This window comes from Blennius ocellaris (assembly GCF_963422515.1).
Source record: "Blennius ocellaris genome assembly, chromosome: 17".
Classification (NCBI taxonomy): Eukaryota; Metazoa; Chordata; class Actinopteri; order Blenniiformes; family Blenniidae; genus Blennius; species Blennius ocellaris.
Window position 1 is genome coordinate 3,637,656 of NC_137666.1, and position 15,544 is coordinate 3,653,199.

Genomic DNA, 15,544 nt, shown 5'->3' on the forward strand with positions numbered 1-15,544 from the left:
ATCTAAAATAAGCCCATATTTGATCAAAACTCTTGCGTCTGATGTTAAGTTCGTTAATGTGGTCATTGCACGTTTACACATTTGTTTCAGTTCTTTAGAATATGGTTGAAGTTTGTTTTGGAAAACCACCTCAGTACGCAACTTCAAAACATTGAGGTGGAAGACGCGAGTCGTGCGATTGCGATTGAAACTGTCGTGATGTCATCAGGAGGAGCCAGTGGTCCGGGGCCAAAGCTTTAGCCAAGCTCATCAAGCCCCGGAAGGAGAGCAGCAGGGAGAGAGCCGGCGAGCGGGACAAGGAGGCCGTCAAGGAGAGGGAGCGGACGAAGAGTGCCCCGGACATCCCCCTGCCCGCCCCGCCCCCTCTCTTTCCCCCGGAGACGCCGCCCCCCCAGAGGAGCGTGAGCGACTCGCACGACGGCGGCGGCGGCGGCCACGCGCACAGCAACCACCACAGCCTCGCCGCCAGCCCCAGCCTGGGCCCCAAGAGCCCGGCGCTGACGCCCATCAGCCGAGGTGAACACAGACGCGCACTTAAACACAAACAAAAACATCAGTTGCAGAATTTGACACACAATCTTGAGTCGTATTTTAGCCCAGTGTGAATAAGCATAGCCGTAGATGGTTGTCTTTGCATTTTATCTGCATAACATTGAAAATATTTGAATAAATATATACATGTCTTGCTGAGATATAAATTATATCAACACTTATATTCCACAAGCAAAACCTTGGGAGGATGCACTTCCAGTGTCACGACTGAAGAGGGCGCTAATGACCAACAATTCACTTCACACAGAAACGTGATGAACTAAAGAGAGTAGAGAGCTTTATTCCTCCCCAGGCGGAAACACAAACTTACAACAGCTCAAGGTAAAAAGGTGCAGAACTTCTAAAGTTAAGGAATTAAAATATGTAAACATATGTAAAAATCTAAACAAGAGCAAAAAAGAGCACAAAAAATAGAATATGTAAAAATAAAAATAAAAAACAATCCAGTAAAAAAGAAAAATCCAGGATTGATATACACACAGTGTAGATAGGTAAAAGAGACGACACTGAGTACAGGTGTAAGCGGTACATGTAGGACATTTACAGTGCGTTGTATCCTAACATGTTGAACGTGTTGAAATGTGACCCATGTGAACTTAACTCTAACAAACTAAGTAAAAAAAAAACCCATTAAGCAATAAACATAGTCCTAAAGTCTTCAAAATCGAGATATTGGAAATTCTGCATTTTTCTAATGCATCACAGAAGTATGTGTTGTGTTTAAGGACTGCTGTAATGGTGACGACTCACGAGCTGAGAAAGACGCTGCTTCCCAAGTTAACATCTTTATATCGGTGAACAATTTTCAGGGATTTTGTTTGGAAGGCCTATGCACTGGATGTCCACTGTTTGGCTTCACTGTAATCTTGAACTGGGTGTCTCGGCCTCTTCCGGAAGCTTTCCAGAGGCCTCCTGGACCAAAAAAAAAACCACAGGATCTAATCTATCTGATGTAGACTACCATGAGACTTCATATTTGCATTAAAGGTTTCTGGGGGGGTAAAAAAACAAAAACCTGCTCTTATTATTGCCTCATAGTTTAATACTAACAAATCTGTGCAAAAGAACGACAAACATCCAGTTCGTTGCCGTCTTTGGCCGGCCACGCTGCGCTGGACATCACTTGGATGTCACCGCCTGTGTTTGGGAGTCATCCATCACCGGGGGACGGCGACACGGGAGGACGGACGCCGGCGGGCTTTTAGAATAACGAAGCAATCTGAAATGACAACAGGAATCGCTGTCAGACCGCCACCGGTACTTCACACGAGACCGACGTTGAATCTAATGTCAACACAAGTCGTGGATGTGCTGGGAATCAAATGACGACATCGATGATGTTTGCTTTAGATGCGGCGATGGCCACGGTCTGCAGAGAAGTGCTGCAGAAAAGTTTTTCTGGTTAACAAGAGAAACACTCAAATTCTTCACAGTCTGTTCCCAGACGTGACTTTATAGGATATGTGGTTATTAAGTTTTATGACCATTTAAAAAAAAACAAAATATTAACCCATCCAACATGGATACCCATTTCTCATCACACACTATGTTGTGGGTAAACATCCCTTTTGTTTTAAAGCGTCAGAGCCTCTCCTCCCTGTCACTACCTGATTTCAAGCTTTTTAACCATAATGCATGATCTTGACTGTGTTTTGGTCTCTGGTGTCGGGTTTTCTGTTGATATTGTTATTTCTTCTTGCCAAACAGTACCTTTCTAGTTCGCTCACTTCGCTCGACTTGCTAAGTTGAACAAGTAGTTAAAATATAGAATTCAAAAAAGCTCGGCGATGCCAATAAAACAATACCGATCACAGGACAGGAGTCAGGATTCTGTTGCATCACAGTGCATTCCAGTACTGTGGGCAAGGCCGATAAATGAAACTTTTTTTTTTTTAGGTTAATTTGAGGAATTATTACTGAAACATAGTCAGAACAGTGAGATCTGCTGCTATTAAGTTTCTCTCAGTGGCATGGTGAGTTTCTCTACTCACCATGCCACTAGGTGGAAGTGTTTCAGTCTATTTACTTTTATTTATTCCACAGAAGAAGTAGAGGAAAGAAGAGCTCCACCCTTCTGGCTTTATTTACTGTTGTATTGAGAGATTAGTGCTGCTTTATGCACCATTCAAATGTAAGATAATTATAATCTTTTCAAAATGAGATGAAGAAACGACCCCACTGCTCCAAATATTCTTTGGATTGTTTTTTTGTTTTTTGTTACTGGAGCAAATAAATCGGAATGACAGGAGGCGCTTTTGTGCATTTTCACCTCGGTTTACTTTCTATTTCTCATTAAAAAAAAATCACATATCATCAGGTTAAACCTGTGAAGTAGGCAACAAAAGCATCACTCTTATCATCTGAGCTTTTCCATCGATGAGCCAGAACATCGGTGAGACTTTTCGTCTGTTATGACGCTAAACTGCCACCAGTTGAACTCAACTCAGCCCTGATTCTAACTCTGTTTTCTTTTACGATCAAATTCTGTTCCCTCGTTTGATTCTTATTGTTTTTTCTTGCATGTCATCTTTTGTTTTTCAGTTTCTGGTGATCATTAACTTCCTCAACGATGTGTTTTCTATCGTTTTCTCACTTTCATTTTCTTTATATTTCTCCTCCTCCCCCACCCCCCACGTCACTTTTTCCTTTTTTCCCCCTCTCCATCTCAGCTTCAACCGCTCCAAAACGCTTCCATTTCCTTCGCAGTAAAAGTCAAGACAAGCTCCTCCCCTCCTCCTCCTCTTCCTCCTCCTCCTCCTCTTCCTCCTCGCCGCCCTCCTCCTCCTCCCGCCCCTCCCTCTCTCTCACCAGACGTCTGCGATTTTGGTCGTCCTCTGACATCACAGCCGACGTCGGCACTAACCAGCCCATCTCAGCCGGTGGAGTTTTCTAACGCTCCCCTCTTCCTCCCGCTCATCATCTTCATCATCATCAGCATCATCATCGTTCTCATCTCCACCACCAACACCATCGACTCCAAAATTTTTGCAAAAACTCACAAAAATCCAGACACAAACACTAATCCTGTGAAACACTGCATACAGACCAGCACACCTCACACGGGCAGGTGCATGTCGCCGGACAGTGTTTTACTAGTAAGTAGTGTGTGTAAGAGTGTGTGAGTGTGTGTGTGTGTGTGCGCGCGGCTGCTTCGGTATTTTTAACCGTGTCAGTCAGTGAGAGCAGCCGTCCTCTCAGCTCGGCTTCGTGACGTCTTGAGACGGACGTGTCGGCGCCGCAGAGCTCCACACTGAATGTCTCGCCGACATCGCCGTCTCAAACGCGTCCAGGCACCTCTGCTCAGCGTTGATCTGCGTTTTCTGCTCTTTTAGCTTCACCGTGGCACTATTTTTATTTATTTTTTCCTGTTTGTGATGCAGCTCCGCTCACATTTACCACAACAAGCCTCTTGCAGTTTTCCCCGGTGTGTTTTAAATTCATGGCGTCCGGAAAGTTTTCTCAGCGCTTTCGCTATTATCCTCATTTTGTTGCGTTACAAACATTTTGGAACGAGACTGTAACGACAAAAATGTGGAAGAAGTAACGTTTACAACACTTGTGAGCACTTTTTAATAATAGACACAATAGATAGTAGATAACAAGTCCAGTCCATTAAATTCAACTTTATTTATATTGCACCACATACAACATAAGTCATTTCTATGTAATTTTAACAGAAAGAAACCCAACAAATATACCAAGTGCAGCACTGGAAGGGATCAGAAGTTATGTTTTTAATTGGTACACACTGAGTTGTAGTGGTTAGCACTCTTGTTGGAGTGGATTTTTTTTTTTTTTTTTTAGGGGGTTTCCCCCCCCAAAACACAGATTTCCGTTTATTGTCTGTAGATATGAATGTGTATGTGACTCTGTGATGGAGCGGCGAGCTGACCAGGACGTAACCTCCACCACCCTGTGACCCTGATTTGAGTTGGATGAAGCCAACATGAATGAAAGGGGGAAGGAAAGTTAGAGCCGTCACTTCACTTAGACTCGAGCGTGTTTTGGTCTTTCTGAGGAAGAACATTCAGGCTGTATTTTCTTTTCTGCTTGGATCAATGTTGCATCTTTTATTGGTTATTAATGATTCACTGTGATAAAATGTGTGGATGAGTAACAGGAGGGGTAAGCTGATCCCCTAATATTCGGCTTTGCTTTCTTGCTGCATTGACATCACACATCTCACCTCACCCCTTGTGTTTTTCGGGCCTTTGGCACTCTCACAGCACGCCGTTTCTTGTATGCCCCGCTCTGTGGGTACAAGGGACGCTCCCTCACCATGCTCTGATTGGTCCACAGGCGACAGAGGCCGCGGCGTTTATCGCGGCAGCACTCCGGGGACCAGCAGTGAAAACGTCAATGGAGAAGACAGTCCTGGAACAGGTAATTTATGGACCGGTGATTGAAAATGGCTCAAGCGGAAAACTCAGGACACTTTAATCTGGGGTTTTTTTCCCGACACGATCTTAATTTAAAAAAACATGTCATGCTGAATCCTTCGTTACAATCCCAGGTCAGACCCATAAGAGTCATTTGAGCTCCACACCGAACCATCATTCGTCCTCACTGGGGCTCGCCAACAATTCCAACTCCAGACTGGGACCAGGAGCCAATCGCAGGCCCAGAGGTAGGTCATGGATTAATCCTCAGGATGTCGGAGTCTTTAGCTTTCACCTCCTACCTGAACATTGTGGCTTTTTCCTTTTTTTTCACCATGTAGGTGCAACATTTTCAGTCTCTTCTCTCGTTACTGTCATATGGAGGCTTCAAACAAGCAAAATATTCCATTTAATTAGTTTTTAATTCTCCATAAGAGATTTTACTTAATTATGCGACACAGTTGCGCCTCTTCAACTCACAAAAATGCTTATTCGGTTATTAAAGTGCTGCAACATGAGAATTGTACTATTAAATTTCGAAGAACTGATTCATTGTGGACTCCGATACGCGTTTAGCAGTGACGCATTAGTAACTATACGAGAATAAAAATCATTCCAGTTTCTGAACTTTCAAGGAAGCTCATAAATCATCTCTGTCGTCTCGTTCACTGACTGTTTCAGCCTGATGAGAAACTGCTGAATCCATTGATGAGCAACTCCATTGATTAATCTCCAGTTTAAAGTAAAGTGTCTTATTAATTGTGAACATAACAGGATCTGACGATAAGTGATATTAACATCAGCTTTGATACATTTGCAGATTTAAAACCACGCGAGCTTCTCTTTGTAAGAGCAGTTTATAAATTGTTTGAGTTTTTTTGTCCTTCTTTGTCGTGGTGTCATTATTTTTATCAGTTACTTTCTTTCAAGAACCTCTTGCATCCAGACTGTAGAGCATCTTCCTGATTTAACTGAACTGAATGAGAGAAACATACGGTGGCTTAGTTTAATGAACTAATGCAACACAGCAACAATACAACGATGATAAAGCAAGACAAGCGCTCCTTTCTCAAATAATTTATTGCTTTTTATTTGCAGTGATTAGAAATCATGCAACATTTTTGAAGAAATACAAACGGTTGAAGCTGTTTATTGATGTTGGGTAACTTGTCTTACATTGTCGATGATGCAGTAAAAAAAAAAAAAATGGTTTCAGGTATATTTGACGAAGACTCTCGCCACAACGCGTCTGACTCGGTGTTCAGTCCGCCCGGCCACCCAGGAGGACGCCCCGGCTCGGCCGACTTCAGCCACAACACCTCCAGCTCCAACTCGCCCGTCAACTGCAGAGGTTGGAGGCGCGTTTCAGCGCCAGCGTTTTTTTTTAAATCTCGGATGACGTTTAGAGTCCCGTGACACCCTGAACTTAACTGACCGATATTTCTCTCAGACGCCTCCGATCGTCAGGCTCGCTCCGCCAGCCTCTCCAGTGACGACGTCACGGGCCTCAGCCAATCGCAGCTGGCCCTGTCGCGAAGCTCCACCCTCCCATACGACCACGCGCCGCAGAGGGCCCAGCCGCAGCGGGGAGGCGGGGTGAGGAGTAAAACGCGTCCTTCTTCTCCCGGCAGCGAGATGGTGACCCTGGAGCAGTTTTTAACGGAAAGCAACCTGCAGTCTCCTCCCGTGGTACGAAATCCACTCAGTGTTTGAGCAGGGGAGTAGATCGTAAGAAATCTCATTCATGTTCACGCATGTCAACAGAGGAGAGGACGGGCAATAGAGACTCGCTCACATTCACAGGAGAACGTGGAAACTCCACACAGAAAGGCTCTGAGCCCGTATTCAACCAGGAAGTCTTCCTTCTCACTGCTCAACATTGTGGCGCTACTTATTATCAGCAAAAGACCTCATCCATGACATAAATCACGTTTTTCTGCGGGAGTGCTGCTGAACAATGCCAGAGTCGGCGTTGGAGCGGATTCCCGGCAGGGAAAAACACAGATAACAAACCAGAAGTTATAGCATTTTTCAGGCACGGAGCCATCGGAGGACTTCAGATTAGCGTTGGAGTCAAGTTTAATTCCCTTTAAAGTGGTGCAAACGTCTCAAGTAATGTACAGTTTGCGAGATGCAGTAAGAAGTTGGTGATAAGCTGACACTGGAGCAAACGCTGGTTCATCTCGGCCGGTTCCAGTCGTCTCAAACACGCAATTTGTATCTTGGACTGAGAAGAAAAAGAAAAAAAAAAGTCACATTCCAGATGATCACAACATTGCATGTTGGAGAACAAAGAGATCGCTCTCGTGTGAAAACATTGCATTCCATTCACGTAACGGTGATACTACATATTTAAAGGCGACACCATCCATCCGTCTTCTGTATACACGGGGTAGTTACAAGTCACAAGGCAAAACACAGAAAGGCAATTTCATTAGTGCAGGGCCACGCTGCTCTGAGCAACACTACAAGTCACTGAAATGGTGCCGTGGGAACGACTGCTTGTAAGTACAGATCACATCGTGAGCAGTCGTATTGGCGTTACTATTGTTTCCTCACTGAGCGAGTGAGTGGAACTGTTTTGTCACCGTTCCGAGGCCGACTCACGGCCCGTGAATCTGCTTCTCGCGCAGCTCGTCATCCGCGCATGAAAGAGACCGACGTGAAATCAGCGTGGGAATATTACAAAAATGTCTGTTCAGCTGTCATAGAACACCCATAATAATTCTTTCAGATAAACCTGCAGAACATTAGACTCGTTCAAATAAAAAAATTTTAAAAATCCCCATAAACTGCATCTATTCCTGTGAAAACAGGGCGACTGGATGAGGTGAAGTTTAAATCAACTTGATTTACGACGATTCCCACCCCGACTTCAAAGGTTCAGTAATAACCCGCGTCAGACATCTTACCGTAGACCAGACGCGACTCCCCAACAAGTACATTATCACTCAGAAAGTACACACTTTAAGGACAGAATTACACACACGACATGTACGGAAAGACGGTTTCTGGTTTAACATTTACCAACGAAACACAAGAACAGATTTTCCACTTTCTTATTCTCAGTGGCGACGTCAAGTAAATTCTACTACTTCGAAAAATGTCTAAAGCTTGAAGCTTTTTCCTTATAATGTCAGTTGTTCGCTTATTTGACTGTACGTTTTTTTTTTCTTCGATTATTTTTGACGCACTTATATTTACTGCTGATCAACCTTATCTTCTCTTAATCTTTGAATCCGTCTGTCCCCAGGTGTCGACAGGAAGCAGGGAGGACTTGATGGCCGACTACTTCATCAGAAGCCCCGCGCCCTCGGTGCCCAACAGAGACCAGGTGACGCCCACCAGCTACGTCACGCCCACGGTCCAGTCGTCCAATCAGAGGCCGGGACAGAGCGTGAAGCCCTCCCCCCGCCAGCCCGTCGGCCAGTCCCCGGCCCCGCCCCCGCCCCCGCCGCACCGCACCGGCCAGTCGCTGAGCCGCGCCTTCAGCCTGGCCTCTGCCGACTTGCTGCGCTCCAACGGACCCGACGGTTTCCGCGGCAACGAGGGCTCCCCCGGCCAAGCCGACGCGGTGGTCCGGCGGCAGGGCGGCGGCACTAACGGCCGGGAGCGCCCGCTGTCGGCTCGGTTCTCCGGCACGGGCGGTCAGCACGGGGACGGCGGCTTCCTGAGCCCGACCATCCACCACTCGCCCTCGCTCAACCTGCAGACGGAGCGCTACGCCGAGCGAGAGCGAGACAGGGCCCGGACCCCCGTCTCCAGGAACGGACCCTCGGCGTCCACCCCCCACCACCGAGGAGAGGTCGCCATGGTCACGCCGGTCAGGGCGGTTCCCGCCGCCACCGCCACCGCCACCGCCACCGCCTCCGCCCCCGAGCACGGGGAGGTCCAGAGGGAGGGTCGAGCGGGCGACTCCTCCCACTCCAAGAAGGAAAGCGAGAAAGCGAGGTGCGGCTCGGCGGAGCGGCCCAAGAGCACGCCGTCCTCCCCCGACCCCAACAACGACCCGCAGACTGTGTGGTACGAGTACGGCTGCGTCTAACCACAATCCCCCCCCCACCACCACCACCACCCCCCCGCGACCTCCCGACCCCCACCGGGGCCGAGCACTCGTTTTAACAAAGCGACTCTCGCTGTGTTGTGGGTAAACGTCTGGAAGTGGACGGTTACCGTCTGTGGCGAGGGACCTCGTCTGAACCCTGGGAAGCGAAGCCACAGTTTAAACACAACTCGGCTTGAAAGAAGGAACCGTTTCTGGGATGAAAGTCTTGCAAGACGGAACGACTGGAGCTCGGTTCCGTGACGACGCCCGCCGATGCTCCCGGGTCAGGGACTCGTCAAGTCGCGTGCAAAAATGCGAACATAAACTTAATGAGATGAATTTGGGATTTTAATCACCGATGAGGTTCACTTTTGGACTTTGAAGGGAAACTGGAGAAAAACACACTGACGCACTGGGAGAAATGACTTGGGGGGGGGGGGGGGACTGAATAGGAGGACAAATATTAGACTCCAGTTACAAGTATTCAGTAATTCCTCACGGTGCAGCGTTTCAGAGGCGTCTCATCACGTTTTGCACCTGAACGTCTTCCACTTGAACTTCACGGGGAGTTTTGAGTCGTTCAGCTCATCGCTGATCCTGCAGGAACAACAACAACAACAAAAAAAAACCCCAACGTGTTGATTGTAATGGATGTTTGGACCAAGTATTGATCCAGATGCTTCTTTTTAATTCTTGAAGCTTTTATGAGCTACGGATATTTTCTAAGGAAGTCGGAGGGTCTTTTAAAAACACTGCAGGGACGGAGGACGAGTGCTTCACGCTTACGTGTGTGTGCGCGAAGGATTCGCTGATTCTGGGGTAAAAAAAAAAACGTTGGCGTCACGTCGGGCCCGAGTTGAAGACGACACCAGAAACACCAGAGCGACTGAATGTATCAGGTTTCTCCTTAGCAAAGCGGAGAAATCGGAGGGATTCGAGCTGAAAGCAGTGAGATGGAGAGAGAATAAATAGATGGATGCTGGAATGAGAGAGAGAGAGAGAGAGAGAGTTGGACAGATGTGGGGACAAAGTGGAGAGATAAATAGGACGGAGGTGGAGGGACTCCTCCCAGTTAAATTACAGTCTTTCTCCCTCCAGCTTTAGATTCGGTCCCAGCATGCAACACTCTGACTGACACTTTACTGGAAACATCGCTCGTCTCTAACACACACACACACACACACACATATAGAATGATATATATTCCGGCACACAGACATCGTGCCCTTGAGGCGGTTGGTCAGTGGCTTCGCAAACAATTCAGCCAGACCTAATACACACACACACACACACACACACACACACACACACACACACACACACACACACACACACGAGGAGAGAGATTCAGGTTGAATTCCCCGCAGACGAGCAAAATCCGTCACGTGTCTCCGGTGGATTCCTTCCGGGGTTTAATGACACAATTTGAAACCAAATCTCTTGTGGTTTGATGATCAAATTTCATATTATAAAATAAAAGAAAGCCTCGTTAAAGTTAATTCTCCCACATCTAAGCATGAAAGTATGAAAAGTGACCCACCACCTTCACTTCTCCCGCAGTTGCTCGAATTCAACCGCAGCATTTAAGGCACGAAATTCAATTTCTGCCTATTTTTTCCCACCCAACACACCGTATCAAACGCTGAATAAGGTTTCAGTTGTCGAATGTCGTTTTGTGTGGATTTCCACTTGACTTTTCTTCTAACGTCATTCCTCTTGATGACGGAATGTTTCAGGAGAATCTTTGATACAAGCGTCAGAATTTGAGCGTCTATTTTCTGATATGATAGAAAACGATCAGATAAAAGTCCACCGGAAGCTCGAAATATCAAAACGGAGATTTAGATTTCCGCTAAATGTAATCTAGTATATTTCTTATAGAAATTTGCGCTTGACCCTTCGATTGACATATAACTATTTCCTTTTTTTGTCTTTTTTGTCCACTTCTGACAATTTTTCAATTAGTTTCTGTTGATTTTTCAGTCATTGTCTTTCAGTTTTTATCTCGTCAGGATTCTGGTGCTCGTATCATTATATTTGGGGGAAGATTTCAGCCGGAGACACATGAACGGTTTTGTCGTGGCTTCTTTGTTTACACTTCCTGCAGCCTGTTTTGAAAAAGACGAGTGAAGAGAGAAGGTAATGAAAGTAGCGTTTGAGGGCAACTGGAGATCTGACAGATTCTGCTGAGAAGTGACAGACTGCACTCATTCACCAGCACTACATTGATGATGATGATGATGATGATGATGATGATGGGAAGGAGGAAGACGTAACACTGGAGTCGAGACAAAAGAACATTTTCAACATTAATATGCAACCAGATAAATTATTTTTTTTCCTGCAACGTTTGTACATTTTGGTAGAGTCTCCTGAACTGGTCACATGGTAGAAGACTTTTCTTTTGAAAATCCTTGAAACCAAAAAAAAAAGAAGAACAAAATATGAATTCCTGTGATGTTTCTGTGGATTACATTTTTTTTTTTTTTTTTTTTTTTTTAATTGAAAGAAAACTGCTTTACAACCTGGAGTAGTCGCCAGCTTCCAGTCGACAGGAAATCTGTAGATTGATTGTTTTTTTGTTGTTGTTGGTTTTTTTTTTTAGAAGCTGTTCGTGCAAAAAAAAAAAATGTTTCTGTCCTGCTTCTTGTTGTCGTCGACTGGGAAGGAAACGATCCTGCTGTAACTGGAAATACTGCTGCTGTAGCTCACTTTAAGACTGCTATGCTGTGACGTGACTACTGTTTATAAAGACTGTTTAAAGGCTACTAGTTTGATGGAGCAGAAAACCGGGGATGTTTTTCCACACAGCGGCTTTTTGCTAATAAAGATTTTTAAAGTTGCACTGACGACCTTCACCGTGTAGTCGCATCGTCTTCATCAGTTTCTGACTGGAAAGTGATTTTTTCCCCTGTTTTTTTAAATGACGCTATCGAAATAAAAGAGTAAAAGGTACAACGGGGAGGAATAATGTAAAAACTGCACCTCAGGTTTATCTGATTTAATCTCCTTTAAACGTTTATGAAATAGAAACACTGTTATAACCATAATTAGAAAAAAAATTTTTATATATATATTCTTGTTTCGCTTCATAAAATGACAACTTGGGGTGTAATTGTTATTGATTTTGGACAACTAATTGAAAGATTGAGGTTTATTACATCTATAAAAAAAGAGAAAAAAACAAGAAGAGCGAGTGTAAATAGTGACATAAACATACTAAATTCATGTAGAAATCTGAAATAGAATGTTAAAATCTGCCATTCAGGGAGAAAATACAACTGAGCCTCTTACTGTTTAATTTCCTCCACTTTTAAATAAAACGGGATTATTGTGAAAAATGTTTCCCCCTAAAACTTTTTCTCTAAGGACAAATCGAGAAATTATCTATACAAGTATAAATTCAGGAAAATTGGATTTAAAATGAAAGACAAATCTTCTGTCAGGATTTTTTTTTCTTTCACAGAACTTAAACGCACAATGTGGTGCGCGCGCGCGCGCTCATGAGTGCACGGACGTGTGCACGCGCGCACAGTGCGTCAGCTCGCGAGCCGGCGGTCGGTCGGTCAGTCCGGTGCAGACCCTCGCGGCGGACAGACCTCCGCTCGGTTTCCCGATGCTTCAACAGGTCGTCTCGGTTCTGGACTCTGGAAGTGACCGGACTTGAAGTGTCTCCCGTCCCGACGAGGACCGACCGACATGCGGTGTCAGTTTGAGATGTTTCCCCCACCTGGCGGGACTCGAGCGGCTGCGGCGGATCCAGATGTTTCTCCTGGGCGGACCGGAAAGCTTCACTAAGGGGAGAGCCGCAGAGCCCCGGAGCCTCCACCTGCTTCTTCATCACACCTGGTGAGAGCTCATGTCTTCCTCTGCGGTCTCCGCAATCTAGATCCACCCACGAGCACATCGGAGGGATATGAGAGTCTTGACAGGGCTGGATGATGATGATGATGATGATGATGATGATGATGACTGCCCACTCTTTATCATGAGACTCGCACACCTGGGTAACACTCACGAGCTCATGCGTTTAAAGCCTCATTAGTTCTGTTGCTGTGTATGATTTTGATTTCTTCCTCGTATTGCTTCAATTGCATAAACGACAAATATCTGGATCGATTGTTCACTAAATCATATTTTAAAGTTATTATACACATTCTCTGTTTTTGTCTCTGGAAAAAAAAAAGCATTTAGTGTCGAAAAGCTTCAACAATCACCTTCATTAACAAGTGGAATGAGAAGTGATGTGGTTCAATTTCAGGATTTTCACTGTTGGAAGAAAAAGAAGTTCACCCACTCGTGAAATACCATTCTATACCACCAGGTGGTGAACGTGAGTCGGAGCAGAAGCTTTTCTTTCTCGATGTTTTTTTTCATGTATATTCATGACAGCTAGGTAGAGTTTTTATATGTAAATGATCCTTTTAACATCTTTTTTGATGATTAAATTGCACACGATATTTGTTATTTCTTTTTACAATATTGTTAACCTTCAAGACTTTTTGAAAAACCTGCTGTTCTATTTTTTTTTGTTGCACTCTGAAGTATTGGAAAAAAAAAACCTTTGGATAATTTTTTTTTAAAAGGAGATTCATTGGTTCTTTATTCATTAAAACTCGCATATAAATGTGACTACATGAGTAGCTCTCGGGAGTTGTGCTTAAATTTCCTATATTGTTAAAGACCAGTAAAAAAAAAGAGCATTCGCTCTCCACTCTTACTTAGAAATCACAGATATTTTCAATATGTATCTAAATGTTTTCCTTTTCCGAAACATAAACACATGAAATATGAATATTTCAAACGTTAAAACACATAAAATATTCATGTTTCCTGCTCGTCAGACTCAGTTTTAGAGCTCCAGATGGCATCCTTTCTGTATATAATGGACTTCACCAATATTTGTCTTCACGTTCACCAAAACACTGAGACGCAGCTCCGGCCACCACGGGGGATGAAGCAGTTCAGCATCTTTACTGCCGCAGGAAACTCCATATATGGACGTTGGCTTGAACCGAACTGCCCACCTTGAAAGTAGCCTGATGTGACGTTTTCAATTCAACCTGAAGGAATCCATGGCGTGTCTTTGTCTTGAATGTCTCAAGAATTGTCGAAAAATAAAGCTAAATCTAATGCAGTTTGACAATAGATTTTATGAGGAGCACAATGTTGGTATCCGACAGGCCATTACCTATTTTATTTGATAGATTCCACTGTCAGGGTAGAAAGCAGTGTCAGGTGGCGGCTGTAAATATGGCACAGACAATGAATTCACTGCCAACGTCTCCATTAAATTCACCCGTGTCATTTTTTTTTTATTTTTGGGAAACTCAAAGATCATTCATCAAGCAGATTTAAAAAGCGTCTCAAGCTAAAACGAGAGAGTTTGAGTGGGGCGTGACAGTAATTAATGTCTTTGGCTTGTATCAATTTATTAATTTACTTACTTACTTACTCAATTACTTATTTTAGTAAAAGCTCAAATGAGTGATTTGATGGATACAACCACTTTCACTCTGGAACTTTAAATCAACATGTTGTCATTACGCCGTTGTGCTGGGTTCAACCCAAAGCTTATTATTTGTTTTGGTTTTTTTCCTTCCAACTATTGTTTTCCTGAAGTCGAGCTTTTTGCTATTGATACTTTTCACTGCATGTAATTTGACGTGAACATGAGGCTAAGAAACAAACGAAACAGCTGAGATAAACTAACAGCTCCTTTTAAAAAAAACACAACAAAACAAAAAAAAGCCCACCTACAAACAACAATAATGGCGAATGATACGCCTAAGATCGAGCTGCTGATTTGCTGCTATTTGTTTTAATGAGACGCGATGTTGGATTTCTTGAATACAAAGTCACAGCGCCACTCAGAGGCCTGGAGCGGGTACGACATCCTTTTGATCCGTGTTCATGAGATTGTTTTTGCTCGTTTGGACAGCTTCAGTTCAGTGGCTCCGACTCTGGTCAACAGGAGTTTAGTGGAATCGTAGTACTGAACACAATCTTGGGCCTGTACACCGGGTCCACTTTCGGTTACGTCAGATCGATTTCCTCTCCAAAGTTTGCTCAGATGAGTGCAACAACACAACATTTTCCCCTAATTAATATTCCCCAAACTCCCTATTCTAATCAAATAAATGATTGAATAAGTGTTTGTTGTCGATGGCGCGGATTTAAAAGGCTAACGGGCTGGTTTATTTTTCCTTAAAACTCCCACTACTTCTGCAGATTCTTTTTTTTTTTTTGCCGTACGTCACCAATACTTGGCAATGCAGACTTCCTGAGCAATCAGGGAGTGTCTTTAATTCTCCCATGGATACAGTTTGACTCTCTGCCATTGCAAACAGAGGCTCCATCCAGCAGCCCTGCTGGGGTTAAAGACTATCTCGCACAGAGAGTCCGTCGGAGGTGTGTCGGCACGAGGAAGACGAATGACCGTAAGACGAGGCAGTAAAAGCAGTGCGACGTGGTGTGATGTCCAGACCACAGGCTGCAGTAGAACTCCTGACCACCGTCATATCTGTCATGTTGCCTGGTAATTACTTTTGACTGGTGGCGCTTCCCT

At 44.5% G+C, this 15,544-nt stretch overlaps 1 protein-coding gene across 1 annotated transcript in view; it reads left to right on the forward strand.

Annotated features, from left to right (window-relative positions):
• The window catches only part of ccdc88c (coiled-coil domain containing 88C), a 37,013-nt gene extending 28,013 nt beyond the window's left edge, over positions 1-9,000 (forward strand). The window contains exons 26-31 of the mRNA XM_080512901.1: positions 209-516; positions 4,852-4,935; positions 5,066-5,179; positions 6,148-6,282; positions 6,382-6,620; positions 8,185-9,000. Coding sequence (XP_080369027.1) covers positions 209-516; positions 4,852-4,935; positions 5,066-5,179; positions 6,148-6,282; positions 6,382-6,620; positions 8,185-8,976 — 1,672 coding nt within the window. The 3' untranslated portion in view covers positions 8,977-9,000. The remainder of the gene's footprint in view (positions 1-208; positions 517-4,851; positions 4,936-5,065; positions 5,180-6,147; positions 6,283-6,381; positions 6,621-8,184) is intronic.
• The last annotated feature ends 6,544 nt before the right edge of the window (positions 9,001-15,544 follow it).